The 27,388-nt window shown below is 35.7% G+C and overlaps 1 protein-coding gene across 1 annotated transcript in view; it reads right to left on the bottom strand.

The window, feature by feature from the left end:
- The window catches only part of LOC112054703 (thrombospondin type-1 domain-containing protein 7A), a 108,390-nt gene that overhangs the window by 46,108 nt on the left and 34,894 nt on the right, over window positions 1-27,388 (bottom strand). The window contains exon 2 of the mRNA XM_024094569.2: window positions 19,816-19,910. Within this exon, the coding sequence (XP_023950337.2) occupies window positions 19,816-19,906 (91 nt within the window). The 5' untranslated portion in view covers window positions 19,907-19,910. The remainder of the gene's footprint in view (window positions 1-19,815; window positions 19,911-27,388) is intronic.

Here is a 27,388-nt window from a genome sequence, read left to right on the forward strand (position 1 = left end):
GCCATGGAGAAGGAGAAGTTTAGGAAGATAACTGAAAACCGACCTTAAATAATGGAAAGGCACTATAAGATAAAGAACATCTCCCACTTGTGTTTGATACATTAATTATTATAGGACAATCTGTATCATGACTTTCCTTTAAGTTTAATCTATCCAACAAAGCAAAATTTTGCAGGACTCACTCGCAGATATGTGATAGACCAGTAGATGACCTCTCTTTTGACTCGAAAGCCGTAGGTTCGAATCAGGTCCGGGGCATGCACCTCCAACTTTTCAGTTATGTGCATTTTAAGAAATTAAATATCACGTGTCTCAAACGGTGAAGGAAAAATATCGTGAAGAAACCTGCATACCAGAGAATTTTCTCAATTCTCAACATGTGTGAAGTCTGTCAATCCGCTTTTGGCTCTCTCATTCTGATAGGAGACTCAACTCAACAGTGAGCCGAATATGGTTTGTCGATACTTAGACAAATACGCTGATAACCACACCCTTCAGATCATAACACGTATATACGTAGAAAAAGAATCGACGTGCCAGAACAGAAAAATAAATACATACATACTACAGAAGAGAACGTCTTTCAATCAACTTATTTCAAGTATTTGAAACGCGCCAATCCCCATTGGAGCAACGTGGGCCTGACCTTTATATCTTCTATCCAATAAGGCACTGTTCAAAATATGCTGATAATTATGACTGGCAATAAAGAGCTGGAATAAATGAATATGAGTTAAATTTTCACATAAAACAATTTTGCCTTTAATTCGTTTTAATTTTAATTTTATTCGCACAATTTTCACAGCGCGTTGGGAAAATTAATGTGAATGTCTTTTTTTTTTACTGTTGTTTAACATTTTGAATGGATAAATCTGCATCCATATATACGGATGCGACGGCCACTTCATTTCCCGGGTTTCCGCCCAAAACAGTCAAACGGCCATTTAAAAATCTACCCACTTGGCAGCACTCCAAAAGCAGCATCGATTTTGAATTTATACGGCTCGGTACGTAAGTATACGGCACAGAACTGGGACTGGGTCGGACATTTTGTGTATTTTGTGTGACAGATGGAAGTGAATCTAATCTAATGTATTTTAAACAAGCAACTCTTTGTGATATACATACAATAAACGTCGCAAGTGGGTAACATTATAACATATTAAACGGTAACAGTGTTACCCACATTCCGACAAAGGGCACACTACTTATGAGGTGCCCATTGAACCGAAAGTTGGCGGTTAGAAAAACCCACCTAACTGAGAATTCCCAAGGAGTGTTGACGTCAGGCTGGTCATAAAATCACAAGCCAAAACCATTAAAAATATATCAAAACAAAAGATTGACATATTTTTCCGGTCCTACTTAAGTGGGATAAGAGAAAGGAGAGGATGATGATGATGATACATACAAAACAATACATACTAGTTGATGTAGTCTATAGCATTGGTTTTTTTTCAGATAACAGTTTATTTATCGACTGTCTAAATAGGTGTATGTTGCCCCGCAGCATACACTATGTACGTCTCAATACTCACGCCTGAAACGGTGCGCAGAATTTTAGAATTACTTATATTTATTTACTGCATATTTTTTTCATACCGGGGGCTATATATGAAAAAAATATTCTTAAGTAGTAAACTCCAAAAAATATCATCAAAGTCGGATAATACTGTTAAAATATATAATACAGGTACTATACGCGTCAAATTGAAAACAAACTTCATTTTTTTGACGGTTAAAAAGCTCGTATCTTGTTTAAAAATACAATATTTCCTACTTTTAAGCTTACATCGCAGAGAAAACACTTCTGTGCACTTTAAAACGTAAGTTATGAAATTTTTGCATTTTGTATATTCCATCGTCCTGCACGTCGTGGTAACGTCGGGGTAAAAGCCTGCAAGGGTTGATAAGCTGAAAACTTCTCCCATGTGCACTGTGCTCTCAGCAAATGTGCACTTTACTTGAAATAGATGATAATGTGGACTTTGAAAACTTTTGTACATATTAAACAACTGAAAGCTGCTTGTTTTTAACACGCTTAGCTTCACTTGTAACTATGTATGTAAGAAAATCAAATCTTGGAATGTTAATTTGACCCACTTTCCGGTCTTCGATTAGGATGAAATTTTGCACACGCTCTGAGTTCTGATGACAATACATGAATAGCTAAGAAACGTCACTACAAATCTAATATGGCAGCCTCTAGTATGGCAGGCTGTTTGAAATCCGCCCCCATGATATGGATATCAAATGAAAGAGTTTGCTGTCAGGAATACGAAAACGTGACTCCAATCTTTGTAATCTTTAGTGCGTGCTAAAAGCTTGTTCTTTAGTTTTTTAAACTATTTAAAGTTATTATTATAAATGACATAAAAAGGACGGCTCTGCTTTTATCTGTGTGTATGTTTGAGTTATAATTGTTTATAGTTATAATGGATGGACCAAGCACGCAGACTCTTCAGGAAGGCCTAAATGGAAAACCTAATTTTCTAATTGATTGATTGAAAATTACTGTAAAATAGTTTTTAAAATAGCAACTGCTAAGTTTCTTTTCTCTTTTCAACAGAACCTAGTTTCCGAACCGATGGTTGAGTCTCCAAATAGTCAAACTTAACGTTTCAAAAGTAAACTAAGCCTTAGTAAACTAAATGGAGTTTTGATTTTGAATTTGTGATTTAATTGCATATCTAAGTCTGTCTGTCTGTTTCTTTACTTTTCCTATTTATACACCAACTTTTAATAAAACTTCTTATAATGATGAAATTTATAAAGACTTACTTTATAAATTTCATCAGCGTTTTCATCTTGAATTCAATTAAATTCGCAAATCTCTTAAGGCCGATTTGTGAACGTTTGCAAACGTTTAGAATAAATTCTTCAAGATAACTTTTTTAATTCAGGTAATTAATTTTATGATTAAGACTTTTAAATATAAAATAAATACTAACATTTTATTCACTCTAACCACCTCTAACAACTCTAATGATATTCGAATTACCACATAATTGGCATGCATTTATTTAGATATTTTGTTTAAATTTAATCAGCGTTTCAGATCTAATCTCTATTCTCATGAATGTAAGGTCTATTTTGTGTTTATACACAACATTGTGAGGCTGCTCACGTGCCACCGCTAATATAGAGCAACCGCATGGATTCATTTGCTCACATGATTTATGAAGTAATATACTACGTGACGTATAGACAAGTACGTAACGGTTTATCTGAAACTTTATAGTAACTTAATTCTTAACTTTGATTATATTTTTATGCACATACTTGTTAATATAAATGACTCAATTTTTGGAGTTTACTCCATGGGAATCGATTTTTCAAATATGGACAGTAAAATTCGATGAACGAATGACAGCGTTACGTTTTTGTGCGCAACCTATTCTGCGCACATTTCACTTTTGGCGTGAGTTTTGAGAGGTACATAGTGTATGCTGCGGGGCAACATACACCTATTTAGACAGTCGATCTGAAAGTAAACTCCATTCGTGCGTCGGAGTTGACACACACTTTTTTTTAAAAAGTATATTTGCCATTATTTTTTAAATATGACCAATATTCCTATTCCCCTTCAACTAGTCGGGAAAGACTGTATTAGGAGTGGGTACGACAATAGACCAACGGGGCTGGGATCGAACCACCACCCCTCGGTGATGAGTCCGTCCGCTCTTACCGTTGCTGATGAGGCTCATTATCTTTCTTCTAAGAAAATTTGCCAGAATGGATATCAATACGTAACACCACCAACTTGCCAACTCTGGTCTGAGTTTCAGAAAAAATCTCAGTAAAATTTTACTGAGATTTTTTTGGCGACGACATTGTTGATGTTTCAAACCTTGTAGGCAAAGGCAAAGGTTTAGGACTCTAAGGCAAGACCCCGGAATTAAAAAAACCACATAGGCTACTCAATTAATCAAAAGATGCTGTTTACTTTTGAATAGATTGAAAGATAAAACTTACAATAAATCAATCAACTGAAAGGTATATAACGTCAACAATATATATAAATCGTTGAAAGTGAAATACATAGCACAAAAACACATCAATAGGAAAACTATTAAACGTGGATTGCAAACTATTCAATCCCGCCTTCACTTTTATGGGGTCGGCAATAAATTCGCCCCGTTTGGGTCCAAAAATGTACAGAAATAACAACAAGAGATAAACTACTTGATGATATGTTTATTCAACACGAGAACAGAGTTAGTAGAGTTGTTTTGTCTGTATTTGTAACCCCCAAAATGAACAAGGGCGTTTTAGGTTTGACGTATCTGTCTGTGTATCTTTTTGTAGCGTAGCTTGTGAGTTAAACTTTATCTATACTAATTCTACTAATATTACAAACGCGAAAGTTTGTATGGATGTTTGTTACTCTCTAACGCCGCTACTACTGAAGCAATTTGGTTGAAATTTGGAATGGAAATAGATTTTACTTTAGATTAACACATAGGTTACTTTTCATCCTGGAAAAATCCATGGTTCCCGCGGGATTTGTGAAAATCCACGCAGATGAAATCGCGGGTGTCTGCTAGTAGGTATTATAAAAAGGAACGATTTGTATTGTATGTTTCTTTGTTTGCATTGAATAAGCTCTGAATCTATAGGACCGATTTGAAATTTTTTTTCACTGTTGGGAAACGACACTATCCCCGAGTGCTATAGGCTATATTAAATTCCGGTATCGTATTCCTACAGGGACAGGAACCACGCAGAAAACACGCAGCGTCTGCTAGTAAAATATACCTAAATAAAGGAAGAGTGACAGTGATACCTAATGATGAAGCGTAATGTTTTTTATTTTCCTCGGGTTACTCTGAGAAATTATATTACCGGTCACTTAGCTTCGTGGCAAGCCTTCGACGAAACACCACACAATGAAAATATCTATAAGGGTATCCAGGGAACGATAATGAAAAGCAAAACCATCTGGCTAGATTTTTTATGATATCCTGCAGAAAATATAAGTAGGCCTATAATCACTACATATAGTATAAAAAAAGTCGCTTTCCCTGTCTTGATGTATGCTTAAATCTTTAAAACTAAGCAATGGATTTTATACGGTTTTTTTAATAGATAGAGTGACTGAAGAGGAAGGTTTATATGTACAATAACATCCATGGTTCCCGCGGGATTTGTGAAAAGCTGAAATTCACGTGGACGAAGTCGCGGGCATCCTCTAGTAGCGAATAACATTAATCAGCGAAAGTCAACCTAACTAGTTTGCATCAATGTCACTCTTCCTTTATCTATTGCAAAGTTTCTTACTTTTTCTTATCAAGTTTCTCAGGGCAAAGTTTGTCTGTAGAGATTGCTCAAAGCGACTGGGCCGTCTTTGCAAAGTTTAGTTTATTATATTAATGATTTGTTTGTTTGAACAATTATTGAAATCCACGCTTGAGCGAAAACTTTGAAACCGAATAATATATAACACGCTCAATGAGTAAGGCCAATTTGTAAGTAACATTAGTCTTTCTCATTACTACAAGAAGTAATTTTACTTACAAGCTTTTATTTTATAGAGCCAGCTTAAAAGCTTACTTGTATAATAAATAAAATGACTCCCACATTAAAAAATCCTTTGAAATCACAGAATAAAGAATGATACAGAATAAGTCTATACCTACCAGCAGCGCGAGGCCGATGAAATCCATAAAAATACAAATATACTCGCCTCCTTGTTATCAGCATATACAAACTTTTTTCATAATTTGTATTTCAAGATTTAACATATGATAGACTAATAATCAAAAATGACCTATAAAAAATACTCCATCTTATTCTTTTTTATTTATTGTGAACATTTTTTAAAATATTTAAAAACACAAGTCGCCATTTTTCTTAAATACTTAATATTGAAAATTACTAATGCGACGCGTGTCGTACTCGAGAATGTATTCGTTTTGGAATTTGGATTTGTAATGGGTGCATCCCTGCCGTATTCCGTACGCTCTATCTGCCTATTAATCTTTAATCTGTGTTGAAAATGTAATAACGGTAAAATTCACCCACGCGAAACAAGAACATGTCAATACGTTAGCCCACGATTTGATCTCTGACTCACGGGTTAATTTCCTAGTGTAGCCAATTCCATTAACTGACCAGCTAATCGATGCTCAATTTACCTAGATACGGCTACTGTAAGCCGGCGAGGTAATAAGTACCTACATGTTAGAGCCCGTTCACACTTGGTCTCCGGTTTACTGCTCGACTATTCTCCAACGATGTTTTGTATAACTCGCAAGTGCGAGATTCGAATTGACCGCTATCTTTCTCTTTCTATAGTATCGCGTTAAACAGAGAGAGATAGAGGTGAATTCGAAACTCGCACTTGCGTGTTATAAAAATATCGTTACAGAATAGCCTAGCTGGTCCGTTTTATGGGATACGTTTTTATTTGTCTATGGCGCATAGAGTTGTATGAGCGACTTCACATATGGCACAGTATTCCGTTTTGTCATCGAATACTGGTTAAACCAATGGTGTTAAATACTGTTAGATGTGTTACTAGGTCATGAAAAATGAGGCGCTCAAAAGAGGAAATTTCCACATCTCAATGTTAGTTGTGGTCTACAACGAACGTTATTTAATTAACCAAATAATACCTAAATATCGTCTACTATGTCTAGTTGTGTGTTCAGGAAGTGTAAAAAATATATAGGTACAATATGCATAAATATATAATGGAATTAAAGACAAAATTGTGCATGTGTGTGCTCAGTTTTGTAGCTTATTATTCGGATCACTTTTTCGTGATAGCCCAGTGGATATGACCTCTGCCTCCGATTCCGGAGGGTGTGGGTTCGAATCCGGTCCAGGGCATGCACCTCCAACTTTTCAGTTGTGTGCATTTTTAGAAATTAAATATCACGTGTCTCAATCGGTGAAGGAAAACATCATGAGGAAACCTGCATACCAGAGAATTATCTTAATTCTCTGCGTGTGTGAAGTCTGCCAATCCGCATAGGGCCAGCGTGGTGGACTATTGGCCTAACCCCTCTTATTCTGAGAGGAGACTCGAGCTCAGCAGTGAGCCGAATATGGGTTGATGACATGATTCGGATCGTCAAAACTAAAATAAAAACGAAAATCATCGGTGATTTTGTAGGGACGTAACCGATCTATAGTATAAAATTACCATAGGGATGAATGGAATACAATACGTATTCCATTCATCCCAATGGTAATTTCTTTATGTTTTCATACAATTTTATCGGATAGAAACTGCGCGGGGGTGAAGAACCCGGCGAGCGGTGCAGTGAACATTGTATCTAGTAATGACGGATACATTGAACATTATACGGTGCCTATGACGTGAACAAAGCATAATTTTTTGTCCGTCCGTTAAAACGGGTACCGTATACATGGAGACTACGTGTAAACGGGCTCTAAGGTATTCAGAAACGAGTGCTGCATTGAAAGACAAATTGCATGTTCTAGAATTTTAATATTAAACAGAATTGATGTTTAATTTTTTATGAAATTAATGTGGTTGTTTACGTATGCCATATTTACACAATGTATAGTGTTCTCTTTTTCAATGCAAAACAAATTAGATTATCATATATTAATATTCCAAACAATACTTTTAAAGCGAAAATATCTTTTCTCAATAAAAAATAGCGTATAGTATAGGAAATATATAAGCGGGTCAAACAAATCATCTATGAATTTATTTGTACGTTTTTCCTAGGAATAATTTATTCTACAAAAAAAAAACGCTTACTTAAACGCTCTGTAATATTACATGTTTGAAATAACGATTAGCGCCTTTTAGAATACGCATGCTACAAAACTCTATTACAAGACTTTATCTTTACTAATTAATTATTAGTAAAAATAAATTATGATTTAAAAAACACTAATACTCTATAGGTTACAGTTTTATTCTATTAGAACTGGCTTAATTGTATCTTAGTTGTGAGGCTTAAATAATATTTCAACTTTACCCATCACACAAAATACTCGTAAATTACTCGACGCGTAAAAGCGATGGTTATAAGTACGAGGAAACTTCGTATGACGGATATCCGTTATATGAAATTTTTTAACAAACAATTTTTTTAAGGGCCACTAAAACGGACCTTTTTGGGCGTCGTCATAAAAGGGGCAGAAATAAAAAATGGCCGCGGAACGGGTCGAGAACGGTGTAGGGATAACAAAAGCGAAATATGGCTGTTCGCACGTACAAACCACTCGAATTACATTAACCTACAGAGGATGTGAGTTTCAGATTTATTTTACTCGAATAAACATACGAGTACACTTAGTATTACTGTTATTGTTATTAAGTTTAATAAATTTCGGCAAAACGGTGCACATCTTTTAATATCAATATGTGAATTGTAATTTTGGAGAATCCTTCCTTCGAAATACCTTCGCCCTTTGGAAAATCTTTTATGTTGCCTAACATAATCACGCTGCTTCAAATAAGGCGGTGGTACTTTCTCGAAAGAACTCCATAAGAAAGACCTCCGCTTAAACTACTCTACAATTTTAGAATTCGGCTCTATTTCTCTCTTTATCTAAAGTATTGTGTTTGACAGAGAGATATAAGGTCAAATTCAAGATCAACACTATAATTATAAACATCGTTACATATAAGCGCTACAATAAAGTCTCTGCTTACGATACAAGCCTATGGCATAGTCGTCTAGGGCTTAATCGATTGACCTAAATAATACCTGCTCCCATCGGGTAAGCATGTAATAAATATATTCAAATAGAGGCCTCATTTAAAATGGCCGACATGTATTTGCTTAATGCTTTACTGCGTCGAATTACGATCAATTAGTTTTAATCAATCACGACCGCAGTTAATTAGCATGCATTACTTCATGTGTATGTAGTGCATATGCAGTGAAATTTTCAAGTCATTCTTATTTGTATCTTGGGATCACTGACACTCCGTTGAAATTTCTTATTCTATACTTATAATAAAACTGGTCGGATTCTACATTAATTTGTAACTTGAGATTTTACTTATACCATTTGTAACACCAAACGTTACCGTGACAAAGAGTACTACTAGCGCCATCTAGAATCTATACATAATATAAGTATAGATTCTAGATAGCGCTAGTAGTTTTAGGATTCTGTACGTTTTGTACATTCTGTACAATGAAGATATTTTGAATTTTTTTGTTGGGGGGCATTATATAATCAATACTGAAGCTAAAAATATTTTTTTTTCGATTTTTTTGTCTGTCTGTCCGTGTTTTTTTGTTATTCGGGTATCACGCTGAAACTACTGAATGAGTTTAAATGAAACTTGGCACGGTTTAAGACCATAATCCGGAGAAGGTTATAGGAGACTTTTTATTGCGAAAATAAAATAAGAAGGGGGTGAAATAGGGGTTGAAAGTTTGTATGGAAAGTCCTTCATTTTTAGAGTTACAGTTTTATAAATTATGAAAAAAATACGAAATATGAAAATATATTTATAATATATAAATTCTAAAATTTCTAAAGTTCTCTAAAGTGGTGAAATACGGCTTGAAAGTTTACATTGATTTCCACACGGAAAAAGTCGCGAAAAGCGAAACTTCGCAAGAACACCTTAAAAGACAAAAAAGTATGGTGATACTTCCCCGTACCAAATCACACAGACATACTCTGCTAGTATTTAAGATGACACAGCAAATAAGGAAATGAAAAAAATTCTTCGAACAAATCCAAATATTGCGGCCATTTTGAGGTACTTTTGTATGGTGTAAACAATAACCAGCATGTCGGAAGCGTGGGTGCGGCCGCGACAGCCTCTTCATTTCCTTGGTTTCCGGCGAATGCCGTCAAACCGCCATTTTAAAATCCACCCACTTGGCGCTATTCCAAAAAAGCACCATCGATTTAGAATTTATATATACTGTAGCAAATCTGTAATTTTTTGTAGATGTGCAAGCTTGTCTTACTTAAAGTTACGCCAAGTTAAAAAAAACTTGTTAGGTATGTGATTAAATTAAATTTAAAAATTTAAAAAAAAACAATGCATCCAGATACTTAAGTATTTAATAGTAAAATACTTAAGACAATAATACTATTATATTTTGTAGCCGTCATAGCCCAGTGGATGTACCCTCTGCCTCCGGTTCCGGAGGGTGTGGGTTCTGGTCCGGGGCATGCACCTTCAACTTTTCAGTTGTGTGCATTTTAAGAAATTATATATCACGTGTCTCAAATGGTGAAGGAAAACATCGTGAGGAAACCTGCACACCAGAGAATTTCTAATCCTCTGCGTGTGTAAAGTCTGCCAATCCGCATTGGGCCAGCGTGGTGGACTATTGGCCTAACCCCTCTCAATCTGAGAGGAGACTCGAGCTCAGCAGTGAGCCGTATATGGGTTGATAACGACGACGACGACGATACGTCAATATCATCGTTATGTTTTTTAATTAATTATTATTCATTTATCTATAACTATCAGATCTCCGCGACTTGGTCCGCGTGGAAACCCTGAGTGGAACTATAACATTATTTATTATATTACACATTCGAACCTTCTTCTAGATTATTCAAGAAGAAGGTTTTAAATACGTTTTGTACGCTTCTAATGTGGTTTTTAAGAAGAGACCACTCTATCTATTGTTAAAAATTGCATTAGAATCCTTTCCGTACAAAGGCGAGTAGGGGCTTTGATTTTTATACTATGAATAGAAATCAATTATTATTATTAATTTCGTAAATAATAAATATTAACTGAAGATAAATATTTATTGTAGAATTATCAAACACGTTTCCAATCAAATAGGCTCTCTGTTTTCGCTCAGGCGTGGCTGTGAAGTTGTGAAGTGTGCCGCTAATACCCTCGCTCCCCCCGTGTTTGAACCAATAAGCGGATCGCTATAAGCAGATTACCGGCTCGCTATCAGCACTACATACATACACTGTTAATACTCGGAATATGTGTATTTTGTACAGTGAACACTGAACATTCATTTCATCATTATCAGCCGATGGACGTCCACTGCGGCTCCCTGCAACCCGCTTGATGTCTTCGGTCCACCTAGTGGGGGATCGACCAACACTGCGCTTTCCGGTGCGGGGTCGCCACTCCAGCACCTTGGGACCTTAGCGCTCATCGGCTCTTCGAACTATGTGGCCTGCCCATTGCCACTTCAGCTTCGCGACTCGCTGAGCTATATCAGTGACTTTAGTTCGTCTGCGGATCTCCTCATTCCTGATTCGATCACGCCGAAACCCCAACATAGCTCTCTCCATCGCCCGCTGAGTGACTTTGAGCCTTCATTTGAACATTCATTTAATAGTAAATAATTGATATATTTTTCAGCAACGCAACCAAGACTCGACATAAAAAGGTCATTTCACTCCAAAACCAACTTTTAACCAAGAGATGTCTACAGTTTTAAATAATCTGTGCTTGGATATTTTTATATTAATTAGGTTAAAGTTTTACTATAATTAAGGCTGATGAACACAAATCTGAGGCTTGGCAACGTTTTCTTTCTTTGCTTGAAAAGTGAAAACTAAAGCTAATAGTATGTTATTATCATGACCACCATCATCATCATCACATTATTACTTATTACATAATAGAGCTTCCAAACACTTTAATAATTAAAAGGATTTAAATTAAATCTACAATAGAACTAATAGCCAATATTTGTTTGTACTGTGGCAAGCACTGTATATATGAATATATGCAACAAATCCTGCTATTGCCGCTACAGACATGATAATGTTTTATTGCACCGTGTACCAATAACACCGACGTAGAAGCAAAAACAAAATGGCCGCGGGTCAGGGAGAAACATGGGATCGCTTTTATCCCGGAATAGATTTTATTTGCAATCCCCCGCGGGCTAAGTCGTATTGTTTTTTTTAATACTCCAGCGCTATAACTGGGAATGGCAGCACTCGTATAAAAGTCATAATCTTGATACAATTCCGTAGAAACTTCTTGGAAAATCGTACTAGAGACATTTTTTTCTACATTTGTTTTAAATTCTCGATTACTAGAAAATTGTTATTGTAACCCTAAAATAGACAACATATGCTACATTGGCTCAGATTTGGTCTAGTACCCGAATTTTTTTTACTCTATTTCCGTCCGTTACCGTTCATGTGTTTTTAAGTCTGAATGTGTTTTTTAGTTTTTTTTTCTGATTGTGTAAGTGCCGTAGGCTCCTTAAGGGACCTCAGCTACATCACCGGGGGGTTTGGGCGAGCGCAGAAGCATCCCCTGATGGGGCACGAAGGCAGAAGCGGAGTAGATGGGCGGAACGACTCTCTAAGGGCGTCTTCTCTGAGACTCGGACCTTGGCTCAGAGGGCCGTTGGGGAAGAGTGTTTTGACCTGAGTGTATCAGTCCGGGCGCCCCCGAGTTAGTTACTTAAAAAGCCCACGTCTGGGTGACGTTAAATATCGGGGGCCTCGTCTTTACCGGCGTAGACACTGTGTAACTTGTGTTTGTGTTGCCTGGGAAGCATTGTCGTTCGTTATGTCATTGTCAGGATCGTAAAGGACGTTTTTTGGGCATCTAGATCTACAATAAGCGTCGGTATCCGGGATCTAGCTGCAAGCCTCAACCACTAGTTGGTTGGGGTGGGTGGCGGCTTTTTACCCTGAATATGTTTTCGGCTATTAAAGTTAAATTATTTACGTCCGTAAAACTCGTGGATTTGCAAAAGGTAACCCGGTAGATAGGAACAGGGTTATTAGGAACCATCGCCCCTGCTATCTATACCTCTGACGGTTTCTTCGCGGCATCATACCGCCTCAATCGCTTGGCGGCACCTCTTTGCCGGCAGAACGATAAGTAAGCATAAACCAATTAATACAAAATCCTAAACTAAGCCGAGCCTGGAATCGAACCTAGAACCTTTCTGCAGAAACCACAGCTATGTAGTATGTAGTGACGGAAAATTTACACAAAGTTACAATCGATATAACAACACAAATATTGATATCATCTAAATTCAGGCTTCAAATATCAGTAAGTAACCCTTAAGTCGTTAATAATAAAGCTCACTTCCAAAACAAACGTAAGCCGACAGGCAAGGGGTCATGTTTCGTTAGAAGACGGAAGAGGAAATATAAGTTACCCCCCAGAGGTGGGAGGGGGGACACGAGGGAAATTACGATGAGTACAACCGCCTCAGTCGGGGCTTAAATTATTATTTGACATGATCGTATTATAAAGTCTACGTGAAGTATCAGAAAACATTTTCTTACCCCTAACGTAAAAAGTAGGGTGTTCTAAGTTTGACGTGGCTGTATGTATGTATATCTGTCACATTTAAGCTTCTAAACGAATGGGATGATGGCTATTCTGTAACGACGTTTTGTATAACTCGCAAGTGCGAGTTTCGTATTCGCCTTTTTCTTCTCTGTCGAACACAATACTATAGAATGAGAAAGTTAGATGTGAATTCGAAACTCGTACTTGCGAGTTATACAAAGCATCGTTACAGAATAGCCTGGCTGATCTGAAAAGCCAATAAGATAAGGATAAGTTATGGTAATAATTTCCGACAAAATTCATAAGTGCTATTTACAGAATTTAAATATTGGCTTGAAGGCTTCGCCTTGATTTCATTAATGCCTGATGGAATAGTTATAGTTTGAAAATCGATTTTAAGTACTGCTTTATATGCTAAAATAATATCCCGTTTGTTCTTTGCTCAGAATTTGTGCCCAAGGAAACTCTCACTAATAGACCGGAGTCGGGAAATTAGTGATATTACCTAAAATGCCTTGAAGAGCACGTTAAAAAAATAGACAATGATGATTATCAAGGATCAAAAAACTTATTTTCTTTGCTTACCAAGTAGAGTAACGTTTATATATAAGTGTGCCTCATGAAAAGCAATCATGAAGTCAAAAATTGAACGCGCTTGACTTAAAAATGCTTTGTATTAAGCTACTAGGTTGTTTTATGCTAAAGTGTGTGGATAAAGTTCACTAAGCCGGGTGAAAAGTTTGACCTAAAAGCCTAGCTTTATAACTTTAAGCGTAACTCTCAACTTAAAGGCAAGTTTTATTTAAACAAGCGACGGATGCGCATAGCATGGTTTTTTTGAATTCTAATTTTCAATTCAGAATGAAATTTGACTTCGACTGCACCACCTAGTAAGGTAAACAAATATTGAGTTATGATCATAGCACTCTTTATATGCAAAATCATATCCCCTGTCGCCAGAAACCTAACACGCTTCGCCCATCACTGTCAAAGATTATAAGCTGAAATTTTGTCAGTACAAACTTTTATATACGTAATTTGCTTTTGTTTCTGTTGCAAAGTATCACTTTGGTATTTCATAAGATTACCATAAACTCTACTTATGTGACTAATTAGTAATTTAACTTTAACCTAATATATTTATTTTATACTAAGATAATGTTTAATAACTTAATCTTAGTCTTTTACTATTACTTTAGGACACTTTGTTGACGTGATCTTCCATGTAGCACTTAACACTACACTATCACTAATCACTAAACCTTAACTCAAATGGTTCATTTAGGTCTACTCAATGTATTCGTAACGTCAAGTTTACATTATAGATGGACTGTCAGATATAAAAAAAAACAAAGATCTGATAAAAGGTATATATATATATAATACTAAATTTGAAGGATATCTGATAAAAAATAAACCCTGCAAATTATCAAAACAATAGCATATTCTAAATGTTTTATATTAAAAAAATAAAGACACAAAGAATGTCTAAATAAAATTTTGTTACGGCAGTGAAGTTATTTAATATTTACAAAGTAGTTTTTTCCCGCGGACGTCAGTGTTAGGAAGTTTATTAAACGGGAATTCTTGTTACTTCAGCGAAACTCGCCAAGTCTGTGAGCAACTCGGGCATGTGACGTGCATAATAAATGTCTGGATACTGTACTTAAAATACGGAATGCCGTCTCGGAATTTCTTTGCGCAAATTCATTCATATTATTTAAGGAGAAAATTCCTTACATTAGACCGTTTTTTATGAGTCACTTCTGCTCGTCTGGGTTGCTGCGACTTCGTTCATGGAAAATTCCAGATAAAATATCCTAAGTACTCGAATTTCGGGTATAAGTGGAATTAATTGCTTCATCAAACCTTTTGTTACAAGTTCCTCGATTACGGTTGGTACTAACATTCATTATTTATGTTATTGTAGAGGGGAGGTATCAGTGTTGGTACAAATAAAAGGGTATTTGATGACTTGTGCTCAGTTGTTTGTTAGGCAGCGTAAACGCCGTCACGCTGCCAGTCACGTTATTGACTTTGTGCAATAATGTTTTGTGTTGTAATTATTGTTTATCGTAAATTGTTTTGTGTGGGGATGGAGAACATGTCGTGTAGAGAAGGTAAGTGATAATGCATTCTGAAAGGATCCTTTAAACCTACTCTCAAGATCACAGTACTGCTCGAGGTGTTTTTGCTCTAACACAAAATAATGGTACAATCACTGTCGCTGCTACTCGTCACGTCACACTTTAATACGGTTATAGTTTGCATTATCTTGCATTTATAGCAAAATGTTGGTTATATTCTCAATGTTCGCGCGTCACAACGCAGCACCGCCAGTGATAAGATTAGCTGGTATTAAGTTATAAGTAAATGCAAGTAAGCCACTAACTATAAATGAAATTAAATTTTACGCAATCTGGTCCCATGACTGTATTATTTGCGGTAGATTTTTGTTATTTAAACGAAGTCTAAAGCTCGACTCACATTTGCGCAGAAGCGAAGCGTCGCCACGAGTCGTATTATTTGTCTATTCCTATAACATCTCTTATTTTACGTTGTGCTGTGTAAATATGAAATGAGCATCGACAGATCCAAGTGACGATACACATACGCGTGACGTCACCTGGTTAAATTAGAGCAAAATTTAAAATTTCAAAATTCATTTTTTTCAGTTAGGCTTAGTTTACAAGCATTTTTGAAAAGTCAGCATCAAATTAAAGTTACGAGGGTTCCAAACGCGCCTTGGTTCGATAAGAGCCCATAACAAACTCAGCCAAGGTTTTTTTTTGCTTGTTTTTGTACTTTGCCGTGTTCTACTCGCGTCTCAAAGTGACGCATCTCTGCTGGTACGTTGTACACGCCAAGGCTAAGGCTTTTAGTCGTCGCGCGTTGTATTCGAAATACATGACGCTTTGCGACGCTTTGACTCCATGCCATTGTGAGCTAGGCCTTATAATGAAATATTACAGATTCTTTGAAAATATATTTCGTACAAAAAAGCTCTTCGTCTACCGTAGTTGGTTAGACACCCAGTTCTGAAGTACGTAAGCTTCGGAAAAAGGTGCGAACTTCGCAAATTGTTACATTTCAGTTAGCACCTAGTTGTTTACGCGAACTTCTGAATTTATTGCTACAACTCAACTGAAGGTGAACGAGAAGTTTTATGAAGCGGTAAATTTGCTCCCAGCAGTTTTTGTACAACCCTTAATGGTAAGTGATGACTCGGCATTTACTCTTTCGCGTATGAGTATTTTGTTTTCTCACTTTTATGAACAGGTACCAAGCTTTTGACTAGCTGACGCCGCGTGGTTTCACCCGCGTGGTTCCCGTTCCTGTATAAATACGGGGATAAAATATAGCCTATAGCTTTTCTCGATAAAGGGGCTAACTAACACTTAAAGAATTTCTCGAATTGGACCAGTAGTTCCTGAGATTAGCGCGTTCAATCAAACAAACAAACTCTTCAGCTTTATAATATTAGTATAGATAATAAATAAATATTGCTTTTGAGCTATGTAACGGGTATAACTTGTAGATAGAAAATAACTTACACAATAGCCTAAATACTTTTGTTTTATTAAACAGTATAATAGAAATCAAGGTTATGGCAAAATATCTTAAAATTAATAATAACAAGCGTAAATTGGGTATGTATCAATTCTTTTGTAAGTTATTAGATTTAATTCAATTCAATTTTACATTCACTTTAGGAAGTTTTGCTTTTTTTATTTTTTTACAAGTTAACCCTTGACTACAATCTCACTTGATGGTAAGTGATGATGCAATTTAAGATAGAAGCGTGCTAACTTGTTAGGAGGAGTATGTAAATCCACACCCCTTTCGGTTTCTACACGACATCATACTAGAATGCTAAAGTGCTTGGCGGTACGTCTTTGTCGGTAGGGTAGTAAATAAGTAGCCACGGCCAAATCATCCAACCAGCCAGACCTGAACCAATTAAGGAAACCTCAATCGGCCCAGCCGGGGTAGACCTTCGTCTTGTCCACTTCACTGCACATACCACTGTACCACGTAGGTCGTCGTTTGTTTATCATTTAGGTTTTATCATGTTTAATTGATTATGAAATACGGCTAAACTCGTCGCGCAGCCGCTTCGCAGTTTGGATCGTGCCGCGATGCAAGAACCAGCTCATGACTAAGGGAACCGTATGGGTTTGAAACTAGTCGGGCATACTCCGACGTAATATCACGTGAGTTTTAGCCGTGTTTCATAATCAATTAATATGAATAACACTCACGATAGTTTAAATTTTAAAATTTATCATGTTTTGTACAATTTGACAATTAAAATATAACAACGTCACTTCAAAAAGCTACAAAGCTACGCTCGTAGCTCTACGCGCTACGATGCTACGCGGCTACGGCTAATTAAACTTTTCATCGGTGGCACGCTCCAGATAGAACGTTGTACGGGATTTTTATATTTTTTAATACTTACCCGTTCTATCTACTTTCAGACTTTGTTGTGTAATACGTTTGTAATACCTTTTTAATTAATTTTAGAATAAAAATATTACATACACTGGGTATGCGACATATGTTGCGATCAAAATTATTTTTAGGACATAATGTAAAAAGAAATTGTTTGTTCCTCCTTTGCGCTGCGGCTACTGAAGCGATTTGGCTGAAATTTGGAATGGAAATAGATTATTTTCTGGATCGCAGCGTAAAGGAGGAACAAACATATACACAAACTTTCGGCTTTATAATATTAGTGTGTTACCCGTGCGAAGCCAGCAGGCCGCTACGTTTTTATATAAAAAACGTTCACAGTTGTAGTAGTAGTATTGTATTTGCGTGCAAAGACGGGGCGGGTCGCTAGTTATGAATATAAACCTTTCTCTTCAATCACTCTATCTATTAAAGAAACACATCAAAATCTGTTGCGTAGTTTTAAAGATTTAAGCATACATAGGGGTACAGGTATATAGGGACAGAGAAAGCGACTTCGTTTTATACTATGTAGTGATAGTAAAACTTGCTTGTCTAGAATGTGCTGAATCTAGAATAAATGATATCCGACTTTTAATCAGTGTGGAAAACGTCAGAAAAAAAGGATTGTTTCAGATCTTTGCCATTGCAAATAATCTTTTAGCTTGGATTTTGCCACGGATTTACTGTATTGGGGTGTTTTTCAATAATCGCAGACTATTTGATGCTACGTGATCAGTTAATGGTTTGCATTTGGGAATATTACTAAGGTTGCAGATGATCAAATTTCAAATAAATAAGATATTTAAAAGGTTGTAATATACTGATCAAATTACAATTGATGATGATGCTTGGTCCACCTAGTGGGGGGTCGACCAACACTGCGCTTTCCAGTGCGGGGTCGCCATTCCTTGGGACACCAACTTCCATCGGCTCTTCCAATTATGTGACCTGCCCATTGCCACTTCAGCTTTGCGATTCGCTGATCTATGTCAGTGACTTTGGAAATGAGTTTATATTGTTAAATAATATTATTATAGTTAGTGTATGTTATTTAGTCTAAACAGATCGTCATAAATATGGCAAAGAACCATCTAGATCACGGCATTTTTCAAACAGAAAACATCATCATAATCGATTCATTCGCTTTGAAGCTACGATGCCACAAAAAAAAAATCGGTTGTCTGTAAAGTCGGTTAACTTACGATAGTTGAACGTGACGACATCATAAGAAAATACTGATTTTGCATTTTGCGGTTGCATTTTTCAAAAGAAAATGTTCGCTTTTCTAAAATACTGTTTAATAATCTTCATAGACCAGAATATTATACTTTATTTCTTGTAAAAAATGTGGGCAACCCTAGAGCGAGGGAACGACGCATGACGTCATCTTTTTTCGAGTGTGCAGCCGGCTGCATCGAATTATAAGACGTTGTCACGTCAAAAAACGCACATACACAGACAGACATCAAACTTATAACACCCTTCTTTTTCACGTCGATGATAAACAACTTAATAACAGTTTAACTGTTTGTTTAAGTGCTCTGTTTTAATTATATTACAAAGTTACGGAGTAAATGGGAGAGGCAATGAAGTCATATCATTATTCTGAAACATAAACCCTGATTAATCATAAAACCGCTTTTTGCCCTCGCGAAAGTTATTACTTTGCCTTTAAGGGCATCTGACGGAGTATCAAGAGCTTGCCAAGTCTCATTAAACGTGAAAAACGAATTATAATTTCGCGGAACTCGATTGAACGCCTTAATGATGTTGCAAAGTGTGGTTAGAGTTTTATTTCTGTTTTTCAAAGTATTTCAGAACTATCGATTATAAATGACAAGGAGGACCCCGAACCAGTCTGTTTTAATTTTATTTTTACTAGTATATTATTGAGGAAATAGTTGCTTAATAGTTTCGTTTCGTACATCGATAACTTAAACGATGGCACTTAAATTGTATACTAGAAATATAATAGCATACGTAGGTCCACAGACTAGAGCGTAGAGCGTGGGTCATAGAGCTTTATTTTTTTTTAAATTTTGTAATACAAGTTTAATATTGATATATATTTCCTCATTGTTACAGATTTAATTTCAAGTAATATAATAATGAAAATAAAAACACATCTTTAGTAGATAGATACATACCTGGTGTAGATTCTAGGAGGCCCTGTGGGTCAGAGGCCTTATCTGCAGTGCTGACTGCTACCAGTAGTAGCAGAAGCCACGGCCAGTACATGCTTCTGAAAAAAAAAACTTTATTAAAAAATATATTGTAGGAGACGTCGCTCGATCTCATGTTGGCTCGTGCCGACGTCGTGTAGGTTGCGCGACTTGTTTCAGTAAAGAGTAGGTAGTTAGAGAGGGGTAGCGATCAATTGGCGGGAACGACTTGCGATATAAGGCGCTCGTCATACGGTCAGCTTCAGTATGCTCGTGGCGTTCGAGCCGTCCACATTTCTTGTTGTGTAATTCTTTATGGGTTACTTGGGATAGGCAGAGAGAGTGACTTGAGTGGAAAAGGGGAGTGTTAGTTAACTGTCAAAGACGTCTTTAACCCTACACATAACGTTCACAAGTGCGTGACTCCACTCAAGGTCATTCTCTGCCATTCTAGTGTTTATTTTGGTTACAGTTTGATTTGTTAATTAAGTTGTCCTGACAAATGTTGTGTATTATTATTATCATAACCTTTGTTTGACATTGATTATTCTTCTGATTCTGCTAAAAATATGTTTATTTGTCCAAATTGATGACTCTTGCTCTGCCTACGACAATGTCACACACGTGATTATCACTAGGATGAAGTCCCGCTTTTAAACAGGTAAAATAGCCCAGTAACAATACCCTTATTTCAAATAAGCCAACGCCTATTTGGATAAATAGATTTAAAATAAAATTAAAGTTAAGCGCGTTGTAAATTCTCATGTACGTTATAAAGTTGATATTTAAATAACAAGTAGCATTAGGTACTTTGTTAAACAATTTGACACGCGAATATATTCAACATCAGATGAAAATTCTGCGAATTCTGTCATCGTCCGCAAAAAGTTAGCTAATTTCAAATACTCGGAGCGGTTGCGAACTGAAATTGTATGAAATTTGAGCCGCGTTTCATCCAGTTTCATACAACTCAATCCGCCCGAAAGTTTGAACGTGTCTTTGTCGGTATTTATGGAGCGCACCCCACGTTAGGCCGGTCCACATCTTTTGTTGGGAAATAATGGAATACCTATTGGTTGGTTTTTCTTTTCGTCATTCTATTTTTGTGAAATCTACCATTCTGGCTTATGAAAGATATATTGTTAGCTAAAACTAGGTCAAGATATTTTCTTTATTTCTTCCGTAAGAGTTAGATGTTATGATTTGTAATGTAATTTAAATTATATAATTTTAACCTAGTTGATATTGGTTTCAATAGAACTTAGATTGGAACCTAAATAGTTAATGAGTTATGAAGGAATCACCTTAACATATATTCAAATCTCAAAAATATCCGGACCAAAAGATTAAACATTTTATGATATAATTCGTAAACTCTTGAGTATATTTTACCTGGCACCTAAATTCGGAAATATTATTATGCTTATGTAGTCTTTATGAATTAAAGCAATGATAATTTTACTATAGATAGGTTACGTCTCTACAAAAGCACCGCAAAAAGTGATCTAAATTTAGCCATTCTACTGAGATCACACATGAACAACTTTGTCTTTAATTCTATTAAATATTTATGTATATAGGTATAGTTTTACACTTCCTGAACACATTGTAGACTATATTTAGGTATTATTTGTTTAAATAATGTTCGTTGTTTAATAAGCGACTAAATTTAAGTCAATTTTCCAAATTTGTCCGCCTCAGTTTTGATGCGTTAGTGCCCCATCTCTAAAATATAATTGAATAGTGAAATACGTAACATCGCACTAAAAAGTGACTGAAAATAACACCTTTACGAGTATATCTTTATACACATTCAAGGTACAATGTAAATGAGAAAAATATATATAGAAGTATCATGACACTTTCTACGTCTATGTTAAGATATATAACAAATTCTATTCTTCAGTTCTATATCAAACGAGAAAATAGAAAGTTAGAAAGTCTTTCTAAAGTTATCCTAGTTGCTAGGTCATTGTGTGGCGCGCTCCGCCCAAGCACGGCTTTCATGTCAAGACGACACATTTTATCTCAATAAGACTATCTGTTTGTTGGAAAAACGCCGGGAAATGGGTCACGTTATACTGACAGACGTCATGTTACTGCGGCGATAAAATATAATTTTTCTCGAAAGAAAATAAATGGATTCAAGATATATATTTTTATGGACTTCGTAGGTGTTCGTGTCTTGAGTGGAATAAAATGTCAGACGAAAGTCAAAAGTAATAGAGAGTTTTTACTTTTAATGTTTTATAAAAATAAAATGTTTTACCCACTTAGTCCCGTCAATTCGTGTGCTATGTACTTATTTATATATCTGTGCCGTAATTTTCTTGCTATCGTACTAAACTAACATTCTTTTTTGACTGATTGGAGGCTAATGGAGATATTGGTCATAGTTAAAACATCTAGTAATAATTAAAAAAAAACGGTATGTAGTAAAACACAGTATAGCTTCCCGCGTTTATATGCTTGGATTCAATACTGTTTTCAAAAATAGTTCAACTGATTTAAGAAGGTTCATATGAGCAGTATGCGTACCATTGGCTTGATTGAAGCCAAGCGCCGACAATCGACATATACATAAATAATGAAATAATGAATAGTTTAAAGAACTAAAAAACACTTGATACCCATATCATGGGGGTGCATTTCAAATAGGCTGCCCGCCATCTTGGACGTCCACCATATTGGATATAAGTCACGTGCCTATTTTTTGTATTCCTGACAGCATACCCTTTTTTTTGATATTTATTTCATGTGGGTGGATTTCAAACAGCAAGTCCACCATATCTTGTGGAGGCCGCCATATTGGATTTATAGTGACGTTTCTTAGCTAGTCATGTATTGCCATCAGAACTCAGAGCGTGTGCAAAGTTTCATAATAATCGAAGACCGGGAAGTGGGTCCAATTAAGATTCTAAAATTTTCTTACATACATAGTTACAAGTGAAGCTAATGTAAGCGTGATAGAAAATAGTATTTTTTCAAGAAATCAATAAGCTTCATTTTAACTTACTGTTTTTATTCGTATACAGCAAATCTAAAGAAAATCATGATAGAACTCGAATAAGCAAATTTCCAATACTAAAACAAGACATGAAAATAAATTGTAAAGACGTCTGGTATTGTTTCATTCATAGACAAAACAAAGACTCTGCATCCGACTCAAACAAAATTAATTGTATTTCAAATTAGTTTGCGCTAAAATAAAATCACTCGGTGGGCGGTGAAAAAGGCGGTAGCTGCGTTTGAAGCTTTTTATAAAACAAGTATTAGAATCGTTTTGTATTGAAACAAAGCGAGATTTTATTAAATGCCAAGTAATTAATACTCTACCTATGTACGACAAGAAACCTCCCAAGTGTATGAATTCTTTGGTCGTGTTCTCTTTGATAAAAACAGGGCGTTCGTTTGATCACGGCAAAGCGAACAAGACTTGAGAAACAGCGGAGGATAAAATAAAAAGAAAAGTTTATTTCAGAAGCAATTAATGTGTAAAGATTTCTTACATCATCGATTTATAGTAAACTAGCGGACGACGTCTTCGTCCGCGTAGAATTTAGTTTTTCACAAATCCCTCGGGAACCATAGATTTGAATGTCAGTAAGTGGTACCTACTTAGTGGTACAAAATAAAATAAAATCTGCTATGTTATATAGCCCAGAATCCGTGGAACATTCTCACAATTTCTATAATGTTAATTTTCCGTGAGCAGCTTCATCTTGATGAGACGACCAACTTTATTATTTAACAATATTCTTAATTCTGTTGGACGTCTGGTAAACTCCCCCTCTCTCTATTTGTATCAATAACGAGGTTATTAAAAGTTGTTGCTAACCAGCTGTTTTTTACTGTTGCATAAATAATAGTTATACAACTTAACAGCCACAATTTCTACAAATTGCGTGGTACAATATCTCGTTTCGATGCTTAGAAATTTTTATTACTGGTAACCCAGTTAGCTACCAGAATTAAGAATTTTTGTAAATATAAAAGTTGAGGGTTAGCAAGATGAAGCTACTCACGGAAAATTAACTTGATAGTAATCGATTGTAAAAATGTTCCACGGATCCTGGTCTAATACCCATAACACAGGCTATTCGCTTACTTTGGGGCTAAGTAAGTTATGTGTGTGTTATTTAAGAATATTTATTTATTTTAATTCCAATATTAGACCTACGCAGGGTTAAATAAGACTGTGTAAGTGTGTAGTAAAAAAATGGACCGCTGTCGCTTATGACTTGTTCGCGTCTTTCTTGGAGCGTAAGCCCCAGATTTGTGTAAAAGTAATATTCTTGGCGGTGGGTACAACGCCCCGGCCTTCGGGAACTCTTTTCAAAGACATAAAAGAGTCTCGATCGTGATAGATAAAAAATCACTGAAGTAGGTATTATTGGCTGCTTTAAGGAGATTATTTGTGACATAATATACCTACCTACATACTTTCAAAGACTAAGAATCTTCTTCGGAGAAGTGTATGACGATCAGGCGAATGATAGCATTGTAATATTTCTGTGATGATAAGGAGAGTAATATTTTTAAACTGTCTGTGTTTTGTAACTAAATAATATAGGTAGGTAATAGGTATAAAACGACTTTACTATATCAGCAACACTGAGTAAAGATCATACAGAGTGAGTCTTTACAAGCAGCGTTGTGAAGGCGGAAAAACCCATAAAAAATACTAACGTCACGCGTCTCCTTAACATCCGCTTAAACAAACTAAATAAATAAATAATAATAAGTAAAATCTTTATTAACCAAAAATAGATACAAAAAACCATAACATTGCCTGTGGTCTCCACACTAGATTGATCTGTATCGTGGAGACCAGGTAGGATTTTCTAATGTTTTCCGTTGGACTAGGACTAATTACAAAAATGACAATAAATAGGACTACATTACAAAAAGAAATACATTACAAAAAAGAAAAGTAAAGTAAAACAGTAAACAGGAACGTTAGATAGGTGTACTCAATTATTTTAGCTTATTTCATATTTTCATTGAGTAATTCTTCGGTGTCTGTATAAGTCAAACTTTTTAACCAATTTATTTTCAAGTTTTAACTATTTTCATAATTTGTATTTTAAAATTTAACACTAACAACAATTACGTAAATTAATATAGTAATCAATAATTACCAATAAAAAAATACTCCATCTTATTTCTGCAGTTTTTGTGAACAGTTTTTAAAATATTTAAAAACATACGACGCCATTTTTCTTAAATAATATTGAAAGTTACTGATGCATCGCTTCATGTCGTACTGACTTTAGAATGTATTCGTTTTTGAATTTTGTATTTGGAGCGGCTACGACACTGTCGTGTTCCAGGCGATCCATCTGCCTATAATTCTTAATCTGTGATCAGAAATAACTTGAAAACATATTCTTCCAAGTGATAAAGTGACTTTGGTTTGTTGGAGAAGTACGACTTAACGACAATATACATACAAAGTTAATGGCCATAGCCTCATTCGTTATGCGTGATGTGAAAACGATTAGTGCCTAAATGACTTGACTAATTTGTTGACCGTAAAATGGAACCACAATTTTGTGAATAAATTTAACACAACTTGCAAGAGTTGCTCCGACAGAAGTCTATTCATGATGAAATGGCAATATCTAATGAGCAATAATAAATTGCCAGCTGTCAAAATAGTGTTGCCATTAGTACGTTGTAGTGCTCTTTGTAGTAGAGCTCGTTCGTGGAAGAATTACCACAGCAACTAATGTATTGCGGTTTAAAAGGTGTGGACGTAGATGTAGGGAGGTTGCTAGTAGAGCGCGCGGACGGCAATTTTGCGCGTGGCGAAAATCGGAACTAATCAAAAATTACGCCATCTTTTTGTCTATCTCTATCTGTCGCTTAGCGTGTAAAAGAGATCACTAACGCTGCCAACATAATTGCGAAGGCAGTCGCGCGCAGATTTATCATGCGAGCACTCTACAGAAACAAAGTCAAAGTCATAGTTCATTTATTTCAATTAGGCTAAGTTTACAAGCAATTTCGAAACGTCAGGTAATAATATTATTTAATAATGGTGATAATAATTGGTCGACAACTTAAAATTGCAGTTACGAGGGTTCCAAATGCGCCTTGGTCCGAAAAGAGCCCACAACAAACTCAGCATGACTTAACATGAGACTTAATACCTCAGGTAGTCCAAGCAAGTCAGAGCATTGTAAAACTAACTCATGTTGTCGGTAATATCCACGTCACGTCATTTTAAATCTAAGAATACGTCATCACAGTTTTTTATTCATTTAAATTAATCACATACATGTCACAAACGTTCCCTCACATCATCACTCGCGAATTCTAGAATATTAATGGCAGACAAAAATATAAAAAGTCCTCGGCTTTGTAAAAAAAATATATTTTATTAAACCAACGGAGAGTTTGTTGAACCCCGCTGCTCTTGTTTTATAACGGGTTGAAATATAAAAGGGTCAGTGGCCTCATTAACTTGGATAAAATATTGTAAGGGTGCCGCCTGCTAAGAGATTTATTCTGTTAAAATATTATAAACGTACCAATTTAGTAGCGCACCTACTCGTAGCAACCTACGTTTAATTGTTTCTAATTAAAAATGTATCATGCACTTCTACTTTCTTTTGTTGTAATATAAAACCTTTTTGATGGGTTTAAATTGCTCTCCACAGCGTATATTTTAGACTTTAGGGTTCATGTGTGTATTGCCTCATGGTACGGCTATAATAGAGGTTCTATCTATATAATTTTAGTTAGAGATATACGAGTAAGGAGTTACTTTATCTAGGTTTATAATTATAATGTATATGTACTTTTTAACCGACTTCAAAAAAAGGAGGAGGTTATCAATTCGTCGGAACCTTAAAAATAACACCGTACTATGTGCTACCCTCTGATCAGCTTGAAAACGGTACCACGTTAGTGATGTATTAATTCAAGACTATTAAATCATAAAGATTTTAACTACATTTTCAGACATTTCTTTCAGATACGGCTTTAATTAACACAACACTAACTTGGTGTCACCTTCAAGCTGATCAGAAGGTAGGACATAGTAGGATGTTATTTTTCGCTTTTTAGTTTAGTAGAAACATTTTTGTGATTTTGAAGTCGGTTGTATTTTTTTAGTTAAATTTTTTTCATGCTCAAAGTCCATCATTGTAGCATTTCAGAACGGGGATAAAATAGAATATTTACATCTCCTATATGGAATTATTCAAATTAGTTTTATTTTTCATCCCGTGAGTATAACAAAGTACTGTTTGTAGAGTAGATAGGTAATGGCTTGGTGGATCTAAGTCATCTTCTCTCCTATAAGGTGGAAAGGTTTGGTTCTGTAATGGGCTTTATAGATAGGCTGATGAGGGTGATTAAGTCATTTTTTTTCTCATATTAAAAAATTTAATGGTAAATTCTCAATTATTGATAGACCATCCGCCAACTGATCCAGACTGAAAACGTTAATTAATTTAATAGCACCGATATTTCATTTTAAAGTTAATTAAAATGTTGATGGCAACCGCCACAGTTCATTGTTAAAATGCCTGCTGTGAGGTGATACCGG

Source organism: Bicyclus anynana, chromosome 11, assembly GCF_947172395.1.
Source record: "Bicyclus anynana chromosome 11, ilBicAnyn1.1, whole genome shotgun sequence".
Taxonomy (NCBI): Eukaryota; Metazoa; Arthropoda; class Insecta; order Lepidoptera; family Nymphalidae; genus Bicyclus; species Bicyclus anynana.